General features: G+C 39.8%; 1 protein-coding gene across 1 annotated transcript in view; it reads right to left on the reverse strand.

Moving 5' to 3' along the window:
• The window catches only part of TG (thyroglobulin), a 145,637-nt gene that overhangs the window by 62,149 nt on the left and 57,101 nt on the right, over window positions 1-26,387 (reverse strand). Inside the window, exons 35-41 of the mRNA XM_088062023.1 lie at window positions 24,521-24,586; window positions 15,356-15,490; window positions 14,342-14,506; window positions 12,996-13,218; window positions 10,503-10,596; window positions 6,566-6,725; window positions 1,693-1,892 (exon numbers count right to left, since the gene is read on the reverse strand). Coding sequence (XP_087918149.1) covers window positions 1,693-1,892; window positions 6,566-6,725; window positions 10,503-10,596; window positions 12,996-13,218; window positions 14,342-14,506; window positions 15,356-15,490; window positions 24,521-24,586 — 1,043 coding nt within the window. The remainder of the gene's footprint in view (window positions 1-1,692; window positions 1,893-6,565; window positions 6,726-10,502; window positions 10,597-12,995; window positions 13,219-14,341; window positions 14,507-15,355; window positions 15,491-24,520; window positions 24,587-26,387) is intronic.

Consider the following 26,387-nt stretch of genomic DNA (forward strand, 5'->3'; position numbering starts at 1 on the left):
AATCTGTGTGCAACTCTTTTCTTACAGTAAAATTAAAAGTAGTCAATGATTTTGGTATCTTTGAACAAAAACAAGATACATCCCTTTACAGAAGATGTAAGTGAGAAAACAACTTTGGCATCATTTAAAAAAAAAGATAAATCAAGTATATTTTTAAGTTACAAGCTACTGCTATTGTTGCTTGCTTTTCATTTTGTCAGTGTATTTCACAAGAAAACTAAATCCACTGTAAGGCTGTCAGGATAAATAATTAACACTTCTCTGAAATCTGAAATTAACACTATGAACTCGGTGGAGATGCTGCTTTTGCCAAGACAGTTGTCTGCACAGTTTTTAAAAAAAAAGATATAAACACTAGAAAAGTGGGAAGAATTGGTGCACCTGTCTGCTCATTGCACTTGCCACTGTTTTCCATTATTCAGTGTTCTGCTGTAGGAGAAAGAATGAGTTTAATTTTTTTTTTTTAATAAAAGAAAATATATAACGTGGAACCACTCTCCAGAAGCAACAATAAGCCAAGAGGTCCTTGCATTTCCCTCCCCTAAGTGGACCAGCTGTTAAATTGCACTGTGTCCTTTTCACAGGGCTCCATCCTCAGCCACATCAGTAAAGGGTTTGTGACTTCAAAGCAGGAGGACACTGAGAAAAAAGGACTCTGAGTCTTCCAGTAAATTAAATCCTATGTCAAGAGCTGACTAAAAATCTAGGAACTGTGTGAGGAATTATCTGATAATGACAAAAAAAACCAATTAATGAACAACAATTTTCAAAAACTTCCCTTGCTCTCCCCACTAGAGCAGTGTAACTAAAACAAACTTATTGAGCCATGGGGATGCAAAAGGCAAGTTATGTTTCCTGAAGCAAGGGCACAGTGAAGAACAATTAGGTACTGAATTAAGATGTCATTATTTTCAAGGCAACATTTTATTTAATTGGGCCCTCAGCTTCCTGAACCAAGAATTATATCCCACTGCTCACTGTTCCAAGGCAACACTGCTAGCAGAACTCATTTTGTCCAAGTACCATTTCTGCTGGATGAATAAACTTCCTCTGTTGATTAAGACTCATTTCAGAGCACACTGAGCTTATCTGAGGCTGTGAAGATAAATGGCAATATTAATGCTGACACAACTGATCTCAGAGTCCTGAGACTCAACACAGGAAAGGCTTTAAGGATATGGAGTCACTTGGAGTGACTGAGAAAGTGGTTTAAGCTGATGGGAAACAAGCCCATCTGTAAACTGATTTTTATTCTCTGAACTTTTTTTTCTTTTAAATGAAATCTGTCATAAGATCTGATAAAAAGACTGGATACTTTACCATGTGGGAGTTTGGCTCATCAGTTTCAGGGTCTAAAAGCTGCTGACCAACAATCATATTTAAGGAATGGAAACTAAGCTGTTGCACTTACAGGTTAAAAAACAAGGTTATTTATGTAATACACAAAAAAACCACAGTGACGAAAACTGGATTCTTACTATGAGTAAATCAAACACATCTCTTGTACATCCTGGTGAAGCATCCAGCTCCTGGAGATAACAGTCACAGGTGAGATGAAAAATAAGTGCCGCAATAACAGCCCTGTCAAGGTATGGATGAAATAAAACCAGCACCCACACACCGCAGCATCCTCATCTCTGTAGCAACATCCTTTCACAGTGCAGGTGAAGCTGAAGCAGGAGTGGAACTTACCATCAGCAGCAGCCTCCTGAAAAGGTCTGTGCCCGCTGTCTCTGTGAGCAGGTGAACGCTGGTGACATCCGCCCCTCCGCGCTCGGCTCCCAGAGAAATCTGGCTGGGATCGCCCCCGAAGCTGGCGATGTTCTGCTGCACCCACCTCAGCGCTGCCAGCTGGTCCCAAAGGCCAGCATTCCCACTCACCTCAGCAGAACCTGGAGTAGGAAACAAAATACAGCAGAAAAGAAAACTAGAAACATTGAAGTTCAGAGTAAATGTTACATTTTTTGCAGCTCTTTTAGGTGAAACTTGACAAAACTGACACCAGAGTTTAGAAGTCTGGTCTCCTCCAAGGTAATCGCTTTACACAGTGAATCATTTCAGTTTTTACCACTCCACAGGGCAGCCCTGGGGGTGCTGTTTTGTCCCAGAGATAGAAAAATAACACTTGAACTTCTAAGCTTCATTAGGACACATCATGGAAGGAGACAAATCCAGGCTCAAGTATCCATAGATTTAGCCATAAGATTCTTTTTCTACATAAGTAGCTCAATCTTAAAATGAGTTTAAAATAAACAAAAATATCTGTGTGTTGGCCAGGTTCTCAAGTTGGAAGGGATCTGTAAGAATTAGTTTCCCTGGAGACACCTGATTGTATGTTTCCTTCCTACACACCTCTTACACTTGTCCTGCCTGACCAATCACCATAAACCTTACCATTATGAATTAATGATCAAAAATAATTATTAAATAATGATTATAAATCATATCATTATGAAATTACTATGAATCCTATTGAAATACTTTACAGTCTTCCAGATATTATTTTAAAATTTTTAATATTTCTGTCTATAGTTTTGAGATTGTCCTATGTTTATCCAATAGAAATCTTATATATATATATAAACAAACATAAAAAACAGAACAAACATAAAAAACAAACAAATAATTAATCATGTGCTTTTCATGCCTAAGTATGACCACCTCCTTTTCAAGACCAAAAAGTGGTAACCTGATACTTTGATTAATAAGAAATTAATGCTGAAAGCATCTAGTTATGCAACCATGTAGGTAAGCTTGATTTTATGTCAACAAAAGCAGAAATAAGTAATTCCTCCATGGTTTATAAAAAAGGAATAGGAAATGATTATTCAGTCTACTTCTTTTTAATCCACAACGAGCCATTCATTTCCAAAGTTCTAAAATTCTTCTCATTTAAAACTTGGAAAAAAAAAGAAACCCACAGGATAAAACAGAAAAGCCGTGAATAGAAAAACAACTGAAACTGTTTCTTCCATTGCCAAGACCAAACAGCAGAAGTTTAAAATAAGGGCAGGTTCAGAAACTAGTGAATTAAAATTAACAGGGAGCAGAATAAAAAGATGTCACTTTGTGGACAGGTCTTGGGCAAAGAGCAGTTGAAGTGTACATCCTTTACACTGTGAATTACTGAGGTATCAAACACACCAGATTAAACAGCAGAATAAATATAGAGGAGAACAGATTAATGGTAACCTTGCAGGGCTTAGGGATGCCCATGATACAATAGCCATTGTTAGGAACAGCCTTTCAGCAGGGCAGTCAAAAACTGAATAGCCCAAAACACTGTGACCTATAGCCACTGTTTCAGATGACCAGTCCAAGGCACACCAGTGAAGCAATGGAGGAAATCTTTTCCCTGCTTAATTTTTTGGATTTGTGATTTGTTTTTTTGGGTTTTTTTCAGTTTGCACACCGTGACCAGTTCCCAGAGTTCTCAATCCAGCAATAAACCCACTCTTTAAAAAGGAAATCTCATTTTAAGGGCTTGCTCCATCCCCATTGAGACCACTCCAAAGGAAGTGAAATAATAGAATCACTCTAGTTGGAAGAGACCCTTAAAATCATTGAGCCAACTGTTACCACTGTACTGCCAAGTTCACCACTAAACCATGCCCCCAGGTGCCCCATCTACATGTTTTTAAATGTTTCAGGGATGGTGACTCCACCACTGCCCTGGGAAGCCTGTTCCAGCGCTTTACAATCCCTTTGGTGAATAATTTTATGTGCAGATCCATGCAAATGTTTTAGCCACACAGTCTGCCTTGCTTTCACTATACTAAACAGAAAGACCTAAGAGGGGAATATAACCAGTTCCTTTTTCCCTGGCAAAAACCACAGCTGGGTTGTGAAATGTACCACACTGAGAACAGATGAATGCATGGACATTCATATGAGTTAGACTGAAAGAAACACGTCTGCCAGGAATCTTTTCCACTGCCTTTTTGTAGGAAGAGATCACATTCCTGAGGACCACAGGAAGCTGAAAAGACACCAGAGTCCTTGTGTGCTTCCTTCTGTAATAACTAAACAGAAGAACAATAGTGCTGAATTAAAGCACAAAAATCAGTCTGGTTTATATGCTTTATATGATTTCATGGAATCTTAAAAGAATAAAACCTGTAAACATGACTGTGTTCTCCATACTCTTGCCATCCATATGACTGGCAATTCACCTCAATTTTTCTGGACACAAAGCAAGAAATGAAGACAACAGTAAGAATGTGCATCACTTTTTGCAACATTAATGGGTGATAGCAAATTTAATTAAACATCTTTTTTGTTTACGAGAAAGAGAGCTCTTTCACTTTTTGCAAAAGCCACTGAGGAACCAGAATAACTGTAGAACTAACAAAAGCTCCATTCAAACAAAAAGAACTCTTCTGTTTTCATTACCCTTCAATTCCCTAAAAATCCATTTAACTCCTTCCTTTCTAGATTTGTGAATTATAACAAGTCAACTTGAGAGGATTCAGCACTTTGCTCAGTTGGATAATCAAACTAATATTACTCACAAGTTCATAACTTTTATTGTAGGGGCTTCTAACAGTCCTGCTGCAAAGGCCCTAAGGGTGAACTCCTGCTCCCTTTGAAACCAATGGCAAAAGTTCCAAAGGACCAGGTGCAGGAGACTGGAATGTTAATGGTTTAATGATGTAAATTTCTTGTCTCAGCACCAAGCCTGACAGACCCATGGTGTGTTTGAACAACATTCCCAGGCATATGGTGGGATTCCTGGGGTGTTCTGTGCAGGACCAAGAGCTGGACTTCAATGATTCTTGTGAATCCTTTTCAACTTAAAAGATTTTGTGAGTCTAGAACTGTATGATTTTCCCAGCTACACACCAAGGACTTCCCAAAGAGGAAGAGGCCAGGAAAGACTGAACTTTTCCCTGACCACAGCTCCACAGTACAGAGGAATAGGAGAAAGGCCCCAAAAAGTCCCTGTGTGCAACGAACCACGTCTATGTGAAGGATTGCAGGAACACCAACCGTGCACACCAAGCTCATGTATTGACGTTTTGGAACATACAGGGAGAACCCTGTGAAACAGAGACCAAATAATTTTCTTGATCCCTAAGTTATGCATCATCATATAAATACTGCTGCATCATATTCAGCCCAACCAGCATTTTCCACTTAGGAAGAAACCTAGGTGATTTTCACAGGGCTGAAGGAGGTAGTGTGTGGGCAGTGCTGTGTACTGGAAGCTGACACAGAACATATCCACGCTGTATTTGGCTCTAGATGAAATGATGGTATCACTTTCATAAACCTTGGGTTTGCACTGATGAAAACAGTGATTTTTTTCTCCAGGTACACCCATAATCAAATTCTTATCTAAATAAGTAAGGAGTTTGTAGTGCCAGCTCTCTATTTACAGAATGAAAGAGACTTTGCTGGGAGTGAGTTTTGAACAAAACAGTAAAGAGAGAAGAGAAAAAAATAACCAAAAACTGCAGCTATAACCTCAAACTAGGCAAAATCCACCCAACATCACTAACAGGGAACACTAAAAAGGATCATGAGGCAAAGTGCATAGGTCAGATATTTGCAAACATGGCAAATATGACATTCTAAAAGTTATAAATGTATTAAAATTCCCACTAAAGAGACCAAAGATTGCCACCAGACTGAAAGAGACAGAGCTCCACTTGCAGCTGCTGCATTTTCTCTCAATGGCTCTCTACCTTAAGTTCCCCTGCCCCAGGCAGAAGTGAAAGATGGTAGAATGAAAAAAATGTTCCCTTCTTGCTTAAAAAGGCATAATGAAAAAAACAATCCTTAAGACCAGATGGCGTTACCCCAAAGGTTTAGGGAGATTGAATGCGTGTTTTCATACCTCCTTATACAAGAAAAAATCCTGTTTGTAATGGGAATTTGTATAATATTTAATGGCAATTGGTATTGAAAAATCCTTTACACTGGAACATGGGGAAGGGTTGCATCACAGAACATGCAAATGTTCAGTCACATCCAGGCCAGTACAGACTCAGATTAAATCTGGCAAGTCCTTCAGAAAAATCAGGCTGAATTGTTAAGGAACCAACCAACTACCTTTGTTCCATATTTTCCATCCTCTCACATCCTTCTTATCATGAACCTGAGTTATCTGCCTCTGCCTCTTCCCCACTCTGACATGGGCACAAGAGAGCATCAGCAAAATATCATGGATGGAACAGGTTGGAAGTTGGAATCATTGAAAACTCCACTTACAATGGTAGGCCACTGGAATTAGCAGGAATTTTGATACTAACCGATCTTCACAGGTGTCTGCAAATTCAATATCCAGAATCTTATCTGCAAACACAAGTCTAGCCAGTGCTTTGATATAGATATTTGGTTTGGTTACAGATTTTGGGACAAGCTGTCCCTGTTCCCCCAACCTCTCCCCTTTGTCTTCAGATTAAGGCTCCACAATTTCTTGGCCAATTTTTTTCCACAATAATTAAAAAAAAAAGTCTGTGAAAGATATAGGTTACTCGAGTTGAAATAATAACTTGAAAAAATAAAAATTAGAAACAGAAGAGTCACATAATTGTGTTTACTCTGGAAATCCATGACTTACCAGTGCTCAGGAAGCCAAAGACACCGACCCGGTAGTTTGCCGTCACGACGATGACGTTACCGACGGCAGCCAGGTATGATCCATCCAGGGTTGTCTTTCCCTCCTCAGCACTGTAACTCCCTCCATTGTGGAAGAACACCAACACTGACATGTTTTTGACCTGCCATGACAATGACCAGATTCATATTCCTGTTGCCAACTGCTTTGGTAGTTCACTGGTGAGAACACACACAGCTTCCTCATGAACACTATCTAAGCATTACTTATAGCTCTTTAAGAGTGACCATAAAGAAGGAATATCTGCCTATTTGTCTGGAATTTAAAAGGTGTCCACAATTGTTCACAAAATGTCTGCAATGGCCCATATATCATAAAGAGGGCACTATCTCTGGTATAAAGTAGATTTAACAGCCAAAATCTCCTCTAGGCCAGCTCCTGCTGCCTTGGCCACTGAGCATGTGGTGTGCTTGTCTTGGCTAGAGCACATCTGCTCTACACAAATGTGCAGGAAACGTTCAAGCAAGTGGGAAACAGCAGAAGGAAAAGGCCTGTTGGCTTGCTCCATCTTGAGTAAGACTAACTCTCATAGCTGTGCACAGCTGCTTGCTGCTCTCATCTTCAGCACTCAAACACTGCCTGGTCTCAAAAATGTCCCTTGATTTTGATAACACTCCATGCTCCTTCAGTCCCCATGGAAATTTTCCCCTACCAGATACAGAGAGGACTTTGTCTCTGAAGAGGAGAGACACATCTCACAAAGTACCAATGGACTCTGCCCCAAAAGAGCCCAGCAGGATTCCCAGGATGACAAGGAGTCCCAATCTGCACCTGAGTTAACACTCCTGGCAGAGACACCTGAGTTTGCCCAGAAACAGAAGGTTTTTCCCAAAGCAGCACCAGGTATGGACTCTCTCTGCACACACAGCAGGGCTGCAGCCAGACTGCTGCTGCATGAGCAGGAAAAAGGCAGAACAGCCCCAGGACAGCCCCAGCAGGTTACAGACACCCAGAAGAAACATCCTTCAGTGAACATAAGGGGGTGGGGGGGTTGGTTTGGGTTTTTCGTTTCCTGTAGCAGCATCAAAGTACATCTGGGGTTGGTTTTCCGTGCACCTAGAGGGCAATGGGCTCTGTTGCTGTTATTTTCTGCATAGAGCTTAGCTAAACACAGCGGTCCCATCTGTTCTGGCAAAGAATATCTCCAGCAAAAACACAAATGGTTGTAGGGGAGAAGGAACAGAGCAGCGATGGCCGCAGCATCCTGCAAAATTAGGGGTTAGCAGGCAAACTACCCTCAACTGCCCTTAATTTGCACACAATTGTGTGCACTCCTTACTTATCTCTTTGATAAATAAGTTCAGGGGCTTTTTGTGAACATAACAATGTTGCCAAGAAAACACAAGACATTACAAGCACTGAGACAGTTTTTTTTTTTCTCATGAACTTCTCTTGAATTGAAACTGCCTAACTCTCAGCGCCTTGTCCCTGGTTCCCATTTCTGCAGAGAGAGATGGGGGTGAACAAAAAAATGAAATCATCTGTTTTCACATGGAAATTCATTCTGAAATACAACCACATTGAGTTGTGTAAGCTAAAATGGTATTAACAATTATATTGAGCCTGCTCCATCCCCTCAGCTCAGCATGGTTAAGCCTGAGGCTCATACCAAGATTTTCCCACATATCCACAGTCTCCACAGCACCATGACCTCCAGCTGCCCTGTAAATTGCATGTTACATTATTCTGAGGGACTTTACACAATAAAAAACTCAAGAAGGGCAAAGATGGGCAGTAAAATTTAGAAATGGCAAACCAAACCCATTTAGAACAGCTACAGATATGGAGTAATTTGGGGAAGATTTAGCACTGGGACTGTGCAGCAAGCCAAGTGGATGTAGCATTCCCATCTCTTTTTCTGCACCAAGCAATGGGAAGCCCAGCAGCTCCATCATGAGCTCATGACTGAGGGCTTTGGTCCCATGTGCAAATCCTAATGGGGTAATGAAGTTCAGCAGCCACTGGGACACTGCAAGTCAGCTGGAATTCTGAGATGTTTCATAATATTCACAAGCACCTTCTCAATCATAGAATGACAGAATGGTTAACCTTGGAAGGGAACATTGTTGGGGCCACCTGGTCCAACCTCCCTGCTCATCCTTCTGTAAAACACTTGATGAGCTGTTTGACAGGGATAGATCTAAACTCAGCCAAGACAGGCAACCTTCAGTGCTTTTACTATCGCATAATATTGCTCTGTAAAGAATTGAGTGCAATGAGGATGATGCTCTAAGGATGGGAATGTGCATGAAACTGAGTAAGAGATAAATATTCCTGTTTAATGGAAAATTTTAAGTCTCAGTCTTACAATTGAACCTTTTCTAAATAAAAGCCAAGCACAGATTTGCTGAGCTAGTGAGACAGGTGGTGATGATTATAGGTGGAAAAAAGTCAGGAGTGCCAGTTTAACTGTGGTACATGTAGCTATGGAAGAAAAATTATGTCATTTACCTTCTTCACTGCTTGACACTGAGAGTGCTTTGGTGACAGACAGCAGTCCTTGCACTGTGTTCTTTTTGAGATTCAAAATGCTCCTGAATAACCTCTGCATTTGCTGCTCTCTGGGAGATTTTATATTCCATGTTTGCTAGCTAATTTAACTCTCCACAGGCTGAATATATAACTATATTTCTGCATGTGACAAAAAAATAGAACTTGCTGCAAAAAGTGACAGGAAAATGCAATGCCTTCTGTTGCCAGTTACTTCTGCAAAACCAGAAATTTTAGTTCTCTCCTGGTCTAGACTTATGCATGAGAAACTGATTGTCTTGATTGGGCCTACTTCTACCTTACACTTTTACAAAAGAGAGGAGAGATTCAGTTCACAGGACTGACAAGGAGAAGAAACAAGCCTATTTAGTCTGGTGGAAAATACAATGCTTTCAAATAAACTACCTTGAATGCAGCTCTTTTAAGCATAGATGGCAAACTGCCTGAGACAGTGACCTGATGTTTTCAATAAGTGGCAACTGCACTCAAGGCAAAACGACAGCCTCATGCTGCAGGGAGAAGACAGACTACTGGTCTCTCTGATGATTAATATGGGCCTGCAAGGGACTATGTGTGCTGCTGTCAGATTGCTAAACCAGCTCTTTCCAGACATGCAGTATGACAGACTCATAAGTTTCTGTTACAACTACCATCACCTTCTGAAAATTGCCAGTACTGAGGAAAGAGAAAGTTCCTGTCTCTGAGCCCACTCTTCAATGGGATTCACATGTTACTCAGCATCTTCATCCCCAGCCCCACAAGGGCTGGCCAATCATTTTAGCTTGGCTTTAACTTGCAGCTTTCTTTTATATCTCTTTAGAATGAGAAAATCAAGAACTTTCAAATGACAGACAATTCCTCATATTGTACCTGTGGCCCAGTCATTTTTGAAACATCTACTTTTAAGCTCTGTGAGCTGGCCACAAATGTAGGATTGCTTGCTACCCTCTTTTCCTAACAGACCTCCCACAGATGTCAACAGGGGACGAGTGAAGATGAGGGGGGAAAAAACCATCAGCAGCTCCCTGTCTGGTGGCAAGTGTTGACGTATTGTATTGCATTATTGGACAGATGGTCTGCTTGCAGGAACACTGCCATCTCTGTCCTTAATTTATCCTCCTTTGCTGCCACATTCTTGTGTTGTTTTCCTCTCTGTCTCTCTTATTTCTAGCTTCTTAGTATGCTGTCCTCCTAGTCACCTCACATTGTTCACACAAAGCCTGTAGGGAATACTCTTGTACCAGTAAAGACACCAGAGTGCCTAATTTAACTTTGCAGGCTTTGTGAACAGCACAGGAAAAACAGCCATTCATGCCAATTAAAAGCGCTTTGGAAAGAGACAATCCCCAGCTACAAAAAAAATTCGATTTTAATTACATCTCTTACTTACAGTGGTGGCAGGAACAAAGATGTGCAGATACAGACAGTCCTCACTGACAGACTGTGACGGGGCCTCTCCATCTCCTGGCTGCCAACACGCTGCCCTAGAGACACAGATTGAGAAAGCTACAATAAAAAAGGCTTATACTCTTCCTCCACTGCTATTACTTCTTTATACTTTGATGCATTGGGTTAATAAAATCTTTAAATCTGTAAATCTTGATCATGTTTAAAGCCATTCCCACCTATAAGTTAGCAGCAGCTATATTTGTACACATACAGATAATGCATTGCATTTGTGTGCCCAGAGCCCCTCCTCAGACACCCTGCCTCATTTTAAAAAGCTTAAAACTTGAAAATATGCCTCAAAAAATCCTCACTTTACATAAACTATGCAAAATTAGCACCAGCTGTAAAGGGAGCAGGACTGGAACTCACAGGCAGTCTTCCCTGCACACCTACAAAATCACTCTTTTGCTGAAATGCTGGTTATTCATTTAAATTTCTAATAATTTGTGGGCTACATACATTTTTATTTATTTCCTAGGGGTCTGTGGGCTACATGTAATTGTGTTTAATTTAATTTCTAATGGTCTGTGGGAAAATTTAGTAACTTCAAAATTTTAACACATTTAAAACATCTCTGTGTTCTATGCATCACAGCAGACAATTAACAGTGTCAATTAATAGTGTCAATTAATGTTAAAAGTACCCTTTTGATAAGAATTCAGCAGCCAACCACATAGAGAAAATCATTTTCTGACCATCTTCTGAATGAGATTCATCTGCTCAAGGATATCAAGCTTGAAAGTTGATGATTTTTGCTGCTCAGTACCTACTTTGAAGCCAGTTCCTTCTATTTCACAGATTCATCCATACCACATGATGAGTTATGGAAAAAACTCACAATTTATTATTGAGGAAAGCCAATAGAGGTTTTGGAAAATATGGTAATAGCTCAGAGAATTATTTTTAAATTATCATTTTTAATGTCCTTGTAAAATTTTGAACTAAAGGTGTGAAGAAATTATTAGAAAACTACAAGGAAAATAACCAGACTTAATGGAATTCTACAATTAATTTTTTTTCCATAAGGGGGAGACTCCTAGGATGGTGATGTCACTCAACAACTTTCACACTGACATGGTGAAGCACATCATCTCCAAAACTAAAAACTTCTAAAAACACTTTTGGCAGAAAAAATGCAAAATCCCAGGTAGGAAACCTGCCAGGACAATAGGTATTACACTATTAATCATACAGCTTTCCACAGGGCAGCAGGGATCATCACCTGTGATCACAGCTTTTTTTCTCCAGCTCCCAGGAGAAAGGCTGCCACCTGCTGAAGCAAGTCCACAGCTCTTCCAGGAGCTGGAGACTCCAGCAACTGGCTGGTGTTTTTGGTTGGGTTGGTTTGGGCTGGGTTTGTAAAGTTTTTTAATTCTTTCATCAAGTCCAAGCTGATAAATAAATATTTCTCTTCCATCAGTAATGGCACTGTGCTAATGAGAATTTCATGTATATAAATATTTAGCAACATCAATATAGAATATATAGAATCCTAAAAAAATCAACAGTTTCCATACATAAAGTGAGGTCTCTCCAATTCCCCAAGTGCAAAATAATTGGTTTTTTAATTTTAAATGAATAATAGAAAATAATGGCCAAATTTTTCATGGGGCTAAGCAAGCACTGTGGATTCAAAATACAGGAACAGATTGAAAAAGGTCCCCAAATTATTTTGCAAATCTCAGCCAGGCTGTTCACAGAAACCCCAGGTCTTCAAGGGGAGCTCACAGAGGCAGGTGGGTCTAGCTAAGCCCAAGGGCTCAGACACCAAGAGCCGGTTCTGTGTGTGCTGAACTAACACCACTGCACACCTGAGGAAACAAAAAGCCACATCCCACCAGGTGCCTGCAATGTGCTCCAGGCTCCACACCTCCACAGCTCAGGTGCATCCTGAAGGATGGGATCACCAAAGGCCACATACACTTTCAACTCCCCAAGCATTTGCCTTTTAATAGGTTTTGGCCAGAAAAGATTGATTTTTCCAGGCCCTTCACCCTGATCTCTTGGACACCACTAGGCAGAGAATTTCTATAAGAGGCCCACACCTTCTGATTAGATCAGTGTTTAAGTGCCCTTCTTGGATTAAATGTGTACAAATTTATGGCTCAGCAGGAACAAAAGGTAATTGTATAACTATAATAAACACCTGCACAAATACTATTCAGAATGAAAATAGACTGACAGCAGACATTTGGTGGGGAGTTATGCAGAGATTCAAGGCAATGGAGTGTACAGGAATTTTCCTTTTCTCTTGAGGTGCTTGCATGCTTTAACACATGGAGGGAGAAATTATTCTCTTTGCTAATCAAAGCCTCAGACTTGTATCTAGCTGAACCCTGTAGGTTGCTTTGAGAGAAAGGACAGGAATATTGCTGTCATTTTCACATCCCTGGCTGGACAAGAGCTCCTGCAGGTGATCACGGGGGATTCTTACCGAGCCACCGTGGCATTCCAGGTTTCCTCCCAAGCAGTCAGCTCCGGGGGGCTGAAGCGCCTCTCTCCAAGGGGAGGGGCAGCATAAGGGACCCCCAGGAACTGGCTGATGTTTCTCCATTCTGAGCCAATGTGGATCACCTGGGATTTGCCCATCAGATACCCGTGGGACTGGATGTACGCTCTTGGGGTTGAATCTGATTCCTCAATGGGCAGAAGTAAATCTATCAGAGGAGGAGCAGAGGAAAAATAATTTGTGTTTTTCAAGTTAAGACCATTTCAGAAATGAAAATTAGTCCCAATTCCCATAGTTTTAAACTGTTAAGTGTCCACTTCTTTAAATGAAACATAGATAAATTTACTGTTACTCTTTCTATAAAATACGTCATTAAAACACAGCTAAGTTACATATCCTGCTATTTTTCTCCTAAAACAATGTATTTGACATGCAGGAACAAAATTCATAGTCATGGGACTAAAACTAAAACCAAACCTGCAACAAACAATAAACACACAGTGATTTTATGTCTCAGTTTGTGATTTTGTTCTATTTAGAAACCACTTTTTCTCTCATTGAGTTTCAACTTAGAAGGTTCTCATTGACTTCACAGAATTTCATTGTAAAGGAAAATTTTTTCCCTTCCCCCTTATTGTTACCTGGGTTCTAATTACCTTTAATAAATAAAACAACCAGTATTACATAAAAAGAAAGCAGTCTCTTTAAAAATCAAGGGGAATAAACCAAACAAAACTTACATTTTCAAATAAGTATGTAACCAAACAACAGAATTTTTACTTATCTATACTGTCTACACAACTTCTTTTTCTTTCTTAAATAATTTTCACTTTTTTAAACAATTATTTCATCCTGCTTAGGGAGCAGGGATATCTGTTTGTTTTCTTTGTTTTCTCTAGAGATTTTCCTCAGTACTTTCAATTGACAGTGGCTTTTCAACACTCCTAGTGTTATTCTCCAAGCTTAAAAGGAAGAGCATATCAAAGCATCTTCTGCAGATGAAAAGCTAAGAGCTGGACTTGCATTACTGTTGTTGTTTGGTTTTACTATTCTGCGCTTTCAAAATATCTTTCATAAACTAGACTTCCTCTGTTATGCCTGCTTCAACACCAGAGGGTAACACTACTATTTCATGCATTTTTAAAACAGTATTTGGGGACATTTTTCCCATCCCCTTAACAGTAACTGCTCTGAAACAGCCATGGACAAGTGTCCAGGAGACATCCACATTGATTTTTGAGGTGAGGAATTCCTCAGTCCCCCATTCACAAGAGTTGTGCACAGACCACCACAGGTGAGGTCCTTCCTCGACAGCTCTAACCCGTTCTTACCTTGTCTCCTATAGATATAGGCAGCAGGTTCTTTGAGTAAAACCCAGCAGCTGTGCCCTTGCAGGCCATGTCTGCATATCTGGGTGTCAGGGTAGAAAATGCACCTTACTGCTGAAGGCTGGATTTCCAGAGTAACCACTATACATGACTGGTTCTTTGAACAAGCTGTGAGGTGAGGCATGAAGAAAAAGAGCAGGTAAAAATGTTATATTTTGCATGACAGTGTTAAACTGTTCTTAAAAGAAAGGTTTTACAACAGGTGAAGCAACAAGGATTTAATGTAATTCAGAGTAATGGGACATAAATGTCCTCAAAGGCCCAGAACATTCTCCAAAATAGCCAAAGGACAGAAGGTTATATTGGCCTTAAAATGGAATAATGCAGCAAAAAGAACTATTATCACAGGTTTTAGAAGGAGAAAGACATCATCTAGTAAAGTGCTCATAACCTCATCTGAATTCCAACTGTCCCTAGCGAGTAAATGGGAATTTTCCCTTATTTCTACCACTGTGGCACTGAGGATTTCCCAGCCATGTGAAACTAAGGACTCTTTCTCTTTAGTCAGGCTGTAGATTGAAGTAATTCTCTTTGCAGTAATTCTGTTTGCTGGTACGGCTCAATCCCTGCTTCCTCCTAGCTCTCAGTTAACCCTCCCTCACACACCACTGCCACAGGCTCCTTTAGATAATGGCAGGTGCATTTAGGAAATGGAAGTGGCACTTTAGAAAAGCAAAACATCATTGCTTTAAGTCTTTGTTATAATATTCTCCCAGCTGTACAATGCCTGGAGAAGTAAGAGATCTCTGTGCCCAAAAAGTGTCAAAATTACCTAATTACTGTAGGGCATTTTATATCTGCTGCACCTCTCTTTAATTAAACAACTTCAGACCCCCTCTCTCAGATTAGGAAACAGTGGGATAGTCTTTGAAAACAATGTATCTATATCAGAAATGGAAAAGCTGCTCTTGGATTTCAGGCTTACAAGTCAGTATTTTCTGTATGACCATTTCTTACCAGACAGGCAAAAATCTCTGGCAGTGGAGAAGTCATTGGATATATCTCTGCTAACATGCACAACTTCAAAGTTTGAGACGGATGAATCCATGAGAACAGATGACACATTTAAGGGTTGCCATGCATCCACATACTCTGTAAAATGAACCATAAATAGAAAATATGACTAGAAGGAGCAGTAAAAATTTCAGAGGAAACTAATATATAGTTTAAAGCATTGGGGAGTTCCTCAATGAACAAGTGTCATCTTCCTTTGCATCAACTGAGAATAAATTAAATATTCAAAGGCCTTTGATTGACTTGAAGGTCCAATCCCATGTTCAAAGGTCAGATATTAATTGGTTTACAAAGGTATTTAATAAAGAAAAAGGCAAATCCAGGGCAGCTTTATCCAGGTTTGAAGGTAAATCCAACTGACTAAAATAAAAGGTTTCTGACCAGCCCTAATTACATTACAGGGCATGGGTTATATATTTGCATGTAAGTTCCTGAATAGGTACAACCACTAACTTCTTGGAAAGTAAATGGAGGTTAATTTGATCATTTTAATTTGATTTTGTGGACATAATTATATTAATTTGTATGAACAGTTTTAATGTCATGTAACTTCTACATAATTAAGATTTCACTCAATTTCATAGCCATATATATATACACAAATATGTGCATATGTATAAATATAATCATGTGTATTACATATATGTATATTCCCATATATTCATTTAACATCCATGCACTTGTGTGAGCATGCATATACACATACGTACTAACTCTGGTATTCCTCAAGAATTGTCCTTCTGTCTCAAACTATATTTTAAAGAAATACCACAGTCTTTTCTCATACACAAACAGATAAAAATATCTGAGAACTCCCAATTTTGCACACAGAAGACAAAAAGGGTTTGGGACAGAATGAGCCTTTAATTATTTTAGTTTCTTTCAGAAGTTCAATATGTTTTAGAAGCAAAAGGCCCTGCTGTGGCCACTGAGTCCTAAACAGTGGGTTGGTGTTGCCCTCTCCATGTAATTGTAGGGTGAGGACAGAACAGAGTCAGCAGTTCCTTTGCCATTCCTGGTGAGCAGCTCTTGCCTTTGACCTCATTGACCCACACAGATGCAAAAGTCATGACCTGTCATTTTATTAAACATTTCTTTTATTCTACTGAGAAATCAGTGACTTGCAAAGATGGCCAAAGTTTCCTTTCTGCCCCTCTCATAGAAAGACAGTTTGACCACAGCACTCAACATCAGACATCAGGCTGAGGTCGGGGGTCCATACAGTCAACTTGAAAGTCCTGGTGTTGACACACTTGTCCAGTTGATGAAAACCCAAGACCCAAAACACATCACAGACATGGCTGGTTGCATCCTTCCTTGAGCAAATAGGCAGTGAATAAAATCAATTTCATAACTATTGTATAATTCACTACAATGCAGAGCAACTGCCACAATTCAAGACTCTACAATGATGAAAAAAGTCTTTTCTTTTGCAGGGTAAATCCTTCCCTAAGAAGTGTAAACCTCAAGTATGAGTTATCTCATGAAGGACAAGCTGAAAAAAACTGATGTGCTACCACCATTTCCAAGGTGGTTGCCTTAGGGCTTGGTTCCTTTGCCATCCTCTTGCTGAAGAAAACATCTGATAGAGTGATGAACTGACCCTCTATTCCACGGAGCTTCACAAAGTTCACATTTTGAACTAGAGGCAAGAAAGCAGGACTGGGCTCCACGGGTCCTTTACAACCAAAATCATTTCATTCCTCTTATAGTTCTGAGCAACTTTCTGAGAGAGAGAGGGTGAAAGTCTCCAGCTAAGTAGAAATTTAGGTTAATTTGGTGTTGCACTGCTTATTGTTAACACCACAAACTTATTTGAGTCACAGAGAGGCAAAGTCATCACCAGTGCTACATTCAGAGGGGATCTGAACTGTTCAGGAGCAGTGACCCTGCAGCCACAGCTTGACTTGTGTAACAGATTCACTGCACTGGATTTCTTTCTTCCCTTTAAGGACTGACTATTCAATTATTTTAGAGGAAGAGAGTGATTTTAGTCATGTGGAAGTGACAGTTTTTCATATTGTCAATGTTTTCTCTTTTTTAGAAACACCTACTGTGAGTTGTTGCATGACCTATGTTAGAAAACTTCAGCCTCTACATCTAGGGTGATACTTTGTGGCACTTATTTAGAAAGATTCTTAAAAATAGACATCAGTTTTAAGTGATGGAGAATTAACCATTGCATCCCCTCCAGAGATTTTCTGCCTGCATTACCTGATCCCCCCAGGCCTTTCTTTTCCAGATTGAACCTTACCAATTTATGTTCTCAGTTTGTGCTTTTGTTTTTGTTTTTCTGAAGAACAAGATTTCTTTTATCAATATGACTCAAAGTTTGTTTTTACCTAAGAGCAATGTTGCCATCCTGTGCTATCTACAGTACCAGCAGCTGAGAACTACCTACTGCTGGAACATGCAAAATCTCTCTAGGGTCAAACACAAAGCTTGAAATTACCAGCTGTGGTTCTTTCAAAAGAGAGTCTGGATTCCACTGTAACACAAAAAGTCTGGATGCACCAGTGGTTTTGGAAGATGTTTCCCCAGATTCTCTTCCTGTAGCATCCCTGACTCACCAAGTGACCTCGAGCAAGTCTCATCATCCTCATTTGCCTTCATATCCAACAGGCCAAACATTCAGAGGGGTCCTTGCCCCCTCAGGAAGGAAATTCAAAATGAATCCACAAAAAAAAAAAAAACAACTTTTTGGATTTACACCTCTGATGCTTGAATTTTGCCTTCTATACCTATTTCACAAGATAAACTTTGTACTTCTACACCAGAAATTTATTTTATCCCTTTATGTGGGTAGAGCCAAGTCAGGAGCATACCTTATACACATATGAGGCACACTGGGCACTTGGCAGCCCGTGCAGGCATGGAAGAGTGACCACTCATGATGCAAACATCCACAGCTCATACAATCCTATCTAAACTGATTATTCATTGCCACAAATCAAGAAGTGACCCTTGGCACCTCCCACATGCAAGGTTCTTTGGATTTGGTATGGGTTTAGCTTTTTGGAGTTTTTTTTTTCGTACTCTGTCCTGGACAATGCATTCATGATCTCAGGTCAGGTTTAAATGCTGAGACTCACAGTTTTTTCCTCTTCCCTATTTTTGCCCAGCTGACTTCAGATGCAGAGAGATGCAGAGACATTAATGCTTATTTTAACAACAGAGCAAAACTCCTTAACCCAGAGCCATGCACGGCACCACTGTGGACATTGACAATCAGCAGTGAGCTGCTAGAGAGATTTTGGATATTACTTGGTTCTTCCCTTCTCCTGAAGGCAGATCCAGCAGTGCCCACAGCCATGCACACCCACTTCATTCCATGAGCAAAACACAACTTTCCACGGCTGATGTAAATTTGCCTCACATAGAAACTGTGTTCACAGACTGGCCCTGTGCTACTGGCAGTGCACAGTGCACCTGATGGCTGGAAGACATTTCTGATTTATATATAGGTTAAGCACTGACCTCCCAACCCACATTTTGGCTAAGGCTTTCATTGGATAATTACAGCCCTCTGGATCCAGCCATCCCTGTAACTCTTATTGCAAAATTAGAGATCTCCCATATAGAGAACCTCTCTCTTCCAGATGTTCTTGTTTGGGTAGGCAAGATTTAAGACTGGATTTGCAAAAAGACTCACACTGGTCTTACTCTGTTCCCACTCCAGTCACGAGATCACAAGACTGGAATAGATTTCCTGGAGACACCAAGTTCAGCCTCCCACTCTCACAGGCAATAAGATTATAAAATCCTTGTCATAATGTCAACAAAAATTTCATCACTGACTTCAGTGGAAGAAAAGGGGCATCAATTGCGAGTTTGCTGTAAAATTTAACACTTGATATAAGTAAAACAGAGATACAGAAGTGCATTAAAATCACAAGTTAAATTTAAAAAAAAACTTGTGAAGTTGAGGAGGTAAATCTGAGGTTCAGTATGCCTGATTTATGTTTGAAATACAAATTCTGATCTTAATTCTGAAATTTGTGAGCCATATTTAATACCCCTGACTCAAACCCAAAACATGCTTGCAGACTGAACTTACTGCATTCTATTCTATTCTATTCTATTCTATTCTATTCTATTCTATTCTATTCTATTCTATTCTATTCTATTCTATTCTATTCTATTCTTAATTTCCAGAGGTTTTTTTCAACAGATTGCTAACCTGTCTGTATACCAACTATCTCCAAAGCTAGCAAATCATCAGCACAGAGTGGACCTGCAGAAAATATACTCTTCCTAAAATATAACTACTTCTCATTTTTGTTGATCCATTGAGATTTGTATAATTCAAAATGAGTGATTTTCTTTAAACTGCTGCATAATAACAGTAATCACACCTCAGACAAGTCTCAAAAATAACAACTGTGTATTTATGGCCTTTAGCATGGAGCAATCTCACTATGATCCTGTTAAATACAAGCTTTCTGTCTCCTTTAGCAGTGCCAATTATAGCAAATGATATAGTAAGGGGATATTAAAAATGTACTAGGTATTTATCCAGGTTTAAAATAAGCTGTTTTCAAAAGGCTAAAATCCTCATTTTACAAACAATAAAAATCAAACTTAAAACCAAAGATGGGATAATTCCACATCAGAGATCAAATTTTCTGTGTGGGAGCATGGCAAATCAGTTCCCAAAATTGGGTAAAATTAAGGCTGTCTTTGTTTCACACCAAGGATGTCTCTGAAAAATATTCAACATTGTGGAAAACCAGGAAGATAAAGGATACTATTAATCACCAAAGTCAGCATCTCTCTTGAGAATGGAAACATCCCATGTGCAGACACAGCCCGCTGGGAAATGTATTCTCATGTTGGAATATCCTGCAGCCACTGCTCTGCTCAGTCCTGCCTGAAGGGAATGACTATAAATCATTAGGGGGTCACAGGAGGCAGGAACAGCAAGGGCCTAACAGATCCTTCATCCACATGCCTGTGTGGTTTCTCAATTAATTACTTAATTTGCATGGATTTAATCTCAATTAAATATTTGATTACATACACATGATCTGTATGTAATCCATAGGGCCATGCAGGAGCCACCCTGTAAGGGCCACTGCCTCCTAACAGCTGCCAAATCTAAAGCAGATAGACATGTTCTAGTTAGAACTGAAGACAAAAATATTCATTAAAGTCTAGGTAATTACTGTGTACAACTAATAAATCCTGTAACCAAGTCAAAAGTCATCAGGGTTGCTCTTCCCACACACACAGGAGTATTTTCAGGCTCTCCAGTCTGCTTTAAGCACAAGTATTCCTTCTATAAATTCACATAATATGTCTCATGGATTGTTTTGCTTCTTTAAGACTAATTTGCAAACACATAAAAATATCCAAAAATCAAACCTTGCGCATAAACTGTTTGAAAAACAGCTTGCATATTTGGAAAATAACAATACAAAAATATATCATTAAAAAAACTGTTTTCTTATCTTGCCTAGCTTTCAGCTGGCTGCAGGAAGTTCCATCTCAAACCTAATTATGAGACCTGGCTGTTTTCTCTTTATAAGACAGTCCACCATATTCACACAACTGAGCAGAGTTGTTATTTAAATACCAGCCTAAGTAAACCAAGACTGCAGGATGACATTTGAGCATTTTCAGCATGGGAAGTCTTAAAATAACATCTGTTCTCCCATTGGTGAAGGTCACAGATTGTACCTGAAGCTCCCTACAGATGGTTCCTTACTCAGTGTCATCACAGCAGATGAACTTCTACAGGGGGAAAAAAATGCTCCAAACATAACAAGTCAGACTTTCCCAGTCAGTTCAGGCTATTAATTTTTTAAGCACCACTTCTCAGATCACAGAAACTATGTGGAAATTACAACAGAGCAGCAGGAGCATGCTTTGCTCCATGCCACAGGTGTACAGAAGTAAATGGAAGAATTCATTCAGTTAAATATGAAAACCATGTGGTTAAACCCTCTGCAGCCTGGAGATGAGACAACTTGCAAACTTTAGCCTTGTAGCAGAAAGGCTTTTGCAAGTAGGCAAAATATGCTGAAGCAACAACTAATCCATGAGAATCCAGGTAAAAGACACTGTGCAATTCACCTCCCTCCTGCTAGAGAGCAGGGGGCTACAGCCACTACAGAGCACTAATTCCCCTTTTTCACAGACTAATGTGTATCTCGTGAATGTTAGAAACACACAGCAGTGTTGTTTGTAGGGGCAATAATTTGGAAAAAGCTCACTGGAGCCTCAGGCTTTTGAGAGAAATCACAGGGCTGCAATGGGCTGCTGGAAGAACATTCTGGTCAAGACAAAGAACAGGAAGAACCCTGACCCTCTCCTTTTGTTGTGTCTCTCCCAGGATTGTCCTTACATTGGGAAGGGTCTTTTCTTGCCTCTCCCTAGTGGCTGCAGGCTGGTCTATGACAAGACATGAAAAGAAGTTGCTCCTGAAAATTATTTTTGTCACTGCAGATTCAAAGGTCTAGATGTTTTATGGTGATTACTACTGATGAACTTCTTCAAACCCCAGACTAGGGAACAGACAGAAAATAAGTATCTCCCTCATCACCTTCAAAGGTATTTGAGAGTGGCCTCAGAATGACATTAACCCGCTCCCTCTGTAGTCCTGGATTTGTATGTCCAGCTTTGTCCCTGATCTGACCCTCCTTCTCTAAGGCTGAAAGAACTTCCTTGCTGCAGACTTCCCCCTGGTCTGAATATCCTGAAAGCTGGACTTGCCAGGAATGACTGAGGTGAAGAAGGCACCTTGTCCTTTTCCTTTGTCATCAGGTCTCCTGCCCCATTCAGCAGCCCCACATTTTCCCTACCTTTCCTATTGCTATCCCTGTACTTGTAAAAAGGCTTCCTGTTGGGATCTTCCCGTTGTTTTATGGCCTCACAATGCCTCTACCCTCTCTGCTGAGAAGAACAATGAGTAAAACAGGCAAAGTACCAGACTGAAAATAAGTCTGCTCATCTGGGTTTCTTCACAACACATTGAGTCTGCAAACACCACAGATTTTGAATGGAGCAGCACCCTGACTACAAATGGGAGAAAGGAATGTGCTGGGCACTCCGTCCTGAGCATTGCAAACTGGAGGGAATGAGGCAGTCAATGCATTAACTTTTGATGAAATGTAGCTCTTAATTGAGCTCCAGTTAACCGGATCTAACTCTAGATTGGATATAACATTAGCTTCACAATTTTGCAGAGCCTTCTGGCAAAGTATGCAAATTTAAGTATTTTCTGATCTTTCAATGGAAAATTTTATATTTTTTATATATATAGATATGCTTACATTCGCACACACACATATCTACTCATGGCAGTGCCCTTTAAATAGTGACAATTTCTCACACTCACCATCTGGCTATCACAGAGCAGCCACAGAAATTTTTTATCCCCATGTACAAACATTACCACAATGTACAAAATTCAGTAAATGCTGGCTTTTGTGTGATGCCCAGCTTTAAAACAATTAGTCTTCTATAGCACATATTAATATAACATAAAATCATAAAATGTTTGGAAGCAACGTTTTTGAAAATTTTCTAAAACCTCTGCCGACACAACCAGATAACAATCTGACCTTAATAACCAGTACTTTTACTATTGAAATGAGGCAAAAATAAGGACAGGTGGTGTCCAGTTGCATTTTGAATATGTTGCTCTGGTGGTGTCAGAGCCCCAAAGTGTCTAAGAAACCAGTGCTAATTTGACTTGCAGCCTTGCTGTGCTCTGTAATTAAGTGACTTCACCTAACCACTATCAGTCCCCAGGACAAACACTCCAACCCAGAATCCTGTGTCCTTGTGGGAAGCTCTGCTTGCTTGGGCTGCTTAACCAGATCTCTGCAAACCAGAGACATCCCTAGCTGCTCTGCATTTGGAAAGATGACCTGGGAGTGGGTGTGATAGATCAGGGTTGTTACAAAAGAGGAGCACCTCACTTGCTAGGGCCACTCTTCTGGGCAGCCTTTAGAGTCAAAAGCAAACAGCAGAAAGACCCAATCTCCTGATTTTCTTAAGTGCTGCTTAGGTCACTGTTTCCCTAGATTTAAGGAAGAAAGAAAAAATTAAAGAAAAATGACAAAATTACTACCAAGCTTCACTCTGGGGGGAAGAAAGCTTTAGTGAATTTGTTTTCCACATCCCATGGGAAAAACAGTTTGCAAAGGAGTTGAATTTCCCAACCTACACACCAGGCCTACCCCACCGCCTCCTCAAAGTGTTTCACACAAAAATTATTTCTGCTTACCTACAAAGATAGGAGCTTTCCTTCTGTTGCATTAAAGTGACCATTTTAAAAGCACAAATTCTACTAAAAAATACACCAAACTTGATCATGACTGCTGGTTATGGATATGATGATAAGACAGATCATAATAAATTCCAAACTGAGTATTGAAAATTCTTTGCAAATATCAAGTCTCCTGCATGCTCAGTTGCATATGCTTTAAAGAAAGACAGGTTCAGTCAGATTAAATATTTGTTCTGATTACAGAATATCAAAGGCAGAGATGGAAGTGACTTCTCAATTTCAGTATAACTGGAGGGTTAAATTGAGTTTTCTAATAACCAGTGCACCCTCTTTCTGTTATACATAGCATTTTGCAGCTATGCAGTGTATTTGTGGAAAGAACACTTCAGGGAAGCCTGGAGCTGCTGACAATTTGCATATATTTTTAGGGGGCAATAGACACAAAGCCCTGAAAGACAGCAGTTAAGTTTCATTTACTAAGAAGATCCACCCACTTTTAAAATAATACATGAGATATCCGTTGTATCTGGAAAGTGATGCAACGTCCACACTCATAAATAATTCTTTTTCATCAGTCCTGCCAAATATTTTTGGCAGTCTCAGTGACCTCATGTGTCAGTGAGTGTGAGAAATTAGGTCAGCATTGTGGACATGACAGTTTTTTCATTTAAATGATACACAATTAATGAAAATGGGTAAATACCTAAATGAGTAACCTCATGGGGAACACATTCATTATAGTGTTATCGTTCAGCAATATGTACAAAACAGAGGATGGGGGGATTTTTACTGGGGTTTTTTTTGTTTTTTTTTTTCTTTTCTTGAGGTGGTTTGTTTAGTTTTGGTTTTGTTCAATTCATAAATACACTTACCACTTTCTGGTCTGAGTGGGAAACTAACAGGTGGACACAGGTTGGGAATGGTGCTCTTCAAGTCAGCTAAAAGCAGAAAAAAAACAATACAATTGAAAACCATAATACTTGAAGGTTTAAAATGCAATTGATACTCAATATTTTCAGATTACTTCTTGGATCTGGATGTAGAATCTTCTCCCCACAAACACCAAAAGTAAGGCTGCAAGGCTACTTTGCTATCTAATCCTTTTGAGCTCATACATGAAACCAGACTTCCCTAAATTTCTATGTATATAAACGTTCCTACAAACACTTTTTAAGATACAGTCATGAACACCTCATTTCAGTATTTCTGTGTTTTTCCTATGTCCCTCTCTGTATTCAGGTTTCTGCACCAGGGGAGACACAAAATTCTCTCTGCTTCCAGTTCTCTGCAAACTGGAATTTCTCAGAAATATTCATTAGAAACAAGGCATTTTCCAGCACAACACTTTCCAAATTTAAGATCAAATAAGAATTCATCATAACCAAAACTTCATATTCATTTCCATACAAAACACTTCTCATTTGCTGATACTCCCCATAAACATTTAGTAATCACAAATAATAAATATTAAATTTCCCCTGTGCATTCATATTTTGTAAAACACTTTGGCCAGTCAAACCAATTATAAATTCTCCACTAAGACATAATAAATGACCATCCCTAAAGAAGATGAAGGCTGATCAGATTTTGTTAACTTCTTCCAGTATGTGTTTCCCATGCACGTAACAGAGGTTTCTAAAAACTCAGAGGTTTTCCCATTCACAGAAGTGAAAGACTGGGCCTATCCAAAACTCTTTGAAATGCTACTCTACGTTCCTTTTTGACTGAGCTGCAGCTCTGACTGCACATAAACAAATTGCCCACAAGCAGAGCTGTGCAGGAAACAGCTCACACATCAACTTAGCCTGTTATGAAACACAGGGACAGAAGCACCTTCCTCCAACACCACTGTGGAATACAACCAGACCCAGCATCATGCCAATATCCCACTGCTGCAGCAAATCACTCCTTCAGATTTTATTTTCCTTTTTAGCCTTTTTAGAACTTTTTTGTTCCTTTTCCTGGCTCACCAGACCTTCAACACACCAGCACAACTGATACAAATTTTTGTCTGTAAATATCTCCATTTGCATAAACAGCTGTGCCTTACTGTGTGTTGTGGTGGAAACACATCTGTAACTCCCTTGATGCAGAAGGAAATGTCACTGTCTCTCCTAATATTCCCTACTTTGCATACACCCCAGGCTCCTCTTCATCATCCCTCTGTCATGTGAGAAATAGCCTTTATTTTTGTTGGTTCTTTGCCAACAAGGGGAAAACAATTCCAAGGAATGGAAGTGTATCTACACCACTTCTTCACTCTCACCCCTGTCTGCATCTCAACTCCCCCTGCCATCAGGATGCTGCCATTGCTTTATCAGGGTGTTGTTCCCCTCCTCTCAGTGCTAGACCCTCAGCCCACCCCTTCCCAGCTCTCATGATGCTTCCATGCTGTCTCTGCCCTTTAACAAGAGGACATGGATGGTTCTGTGGGCACAGGGACAGTGCAAGGCTTTAAAAGCTCAACATTGGGTTCATATTTCAGACACTTAGAGTGTGAATGAAGGTTTTATTTATCAACACTGTAAAATGCAATGTATTGCCACAATATCTGATCCATCTCTACACAGCTTTAACTGGATTATTTTTCTATCACATTCTCTGGACAATATATCCATGCTTTGTACCCCCCCCCCTCCTTTCACTTATCAGCCTTTCTCTACTCTGCAAGAACTGAGGGAGTATAAAAGCAAAAAAAAGTATATCTTATTCAAAAATTTTCCCTGATTCTGTCAACAT

This window comes from Pseudopodoces humilis, chromosome 1 (genome assembly GCF_049639895.1).
Source record: "Pseudopodoces humilis isolate 2021_Gansu_Grassland_sample_001 chromosome 1, ASM4963989v1, whole genome shotgun sequence".
NCBI classification, from domain to species: Eukaryota; Metazoa; Chordata; class Aves; order Passeriformes; family Paridae; genus Pseudopodoces; species Pseudopodoces humilis.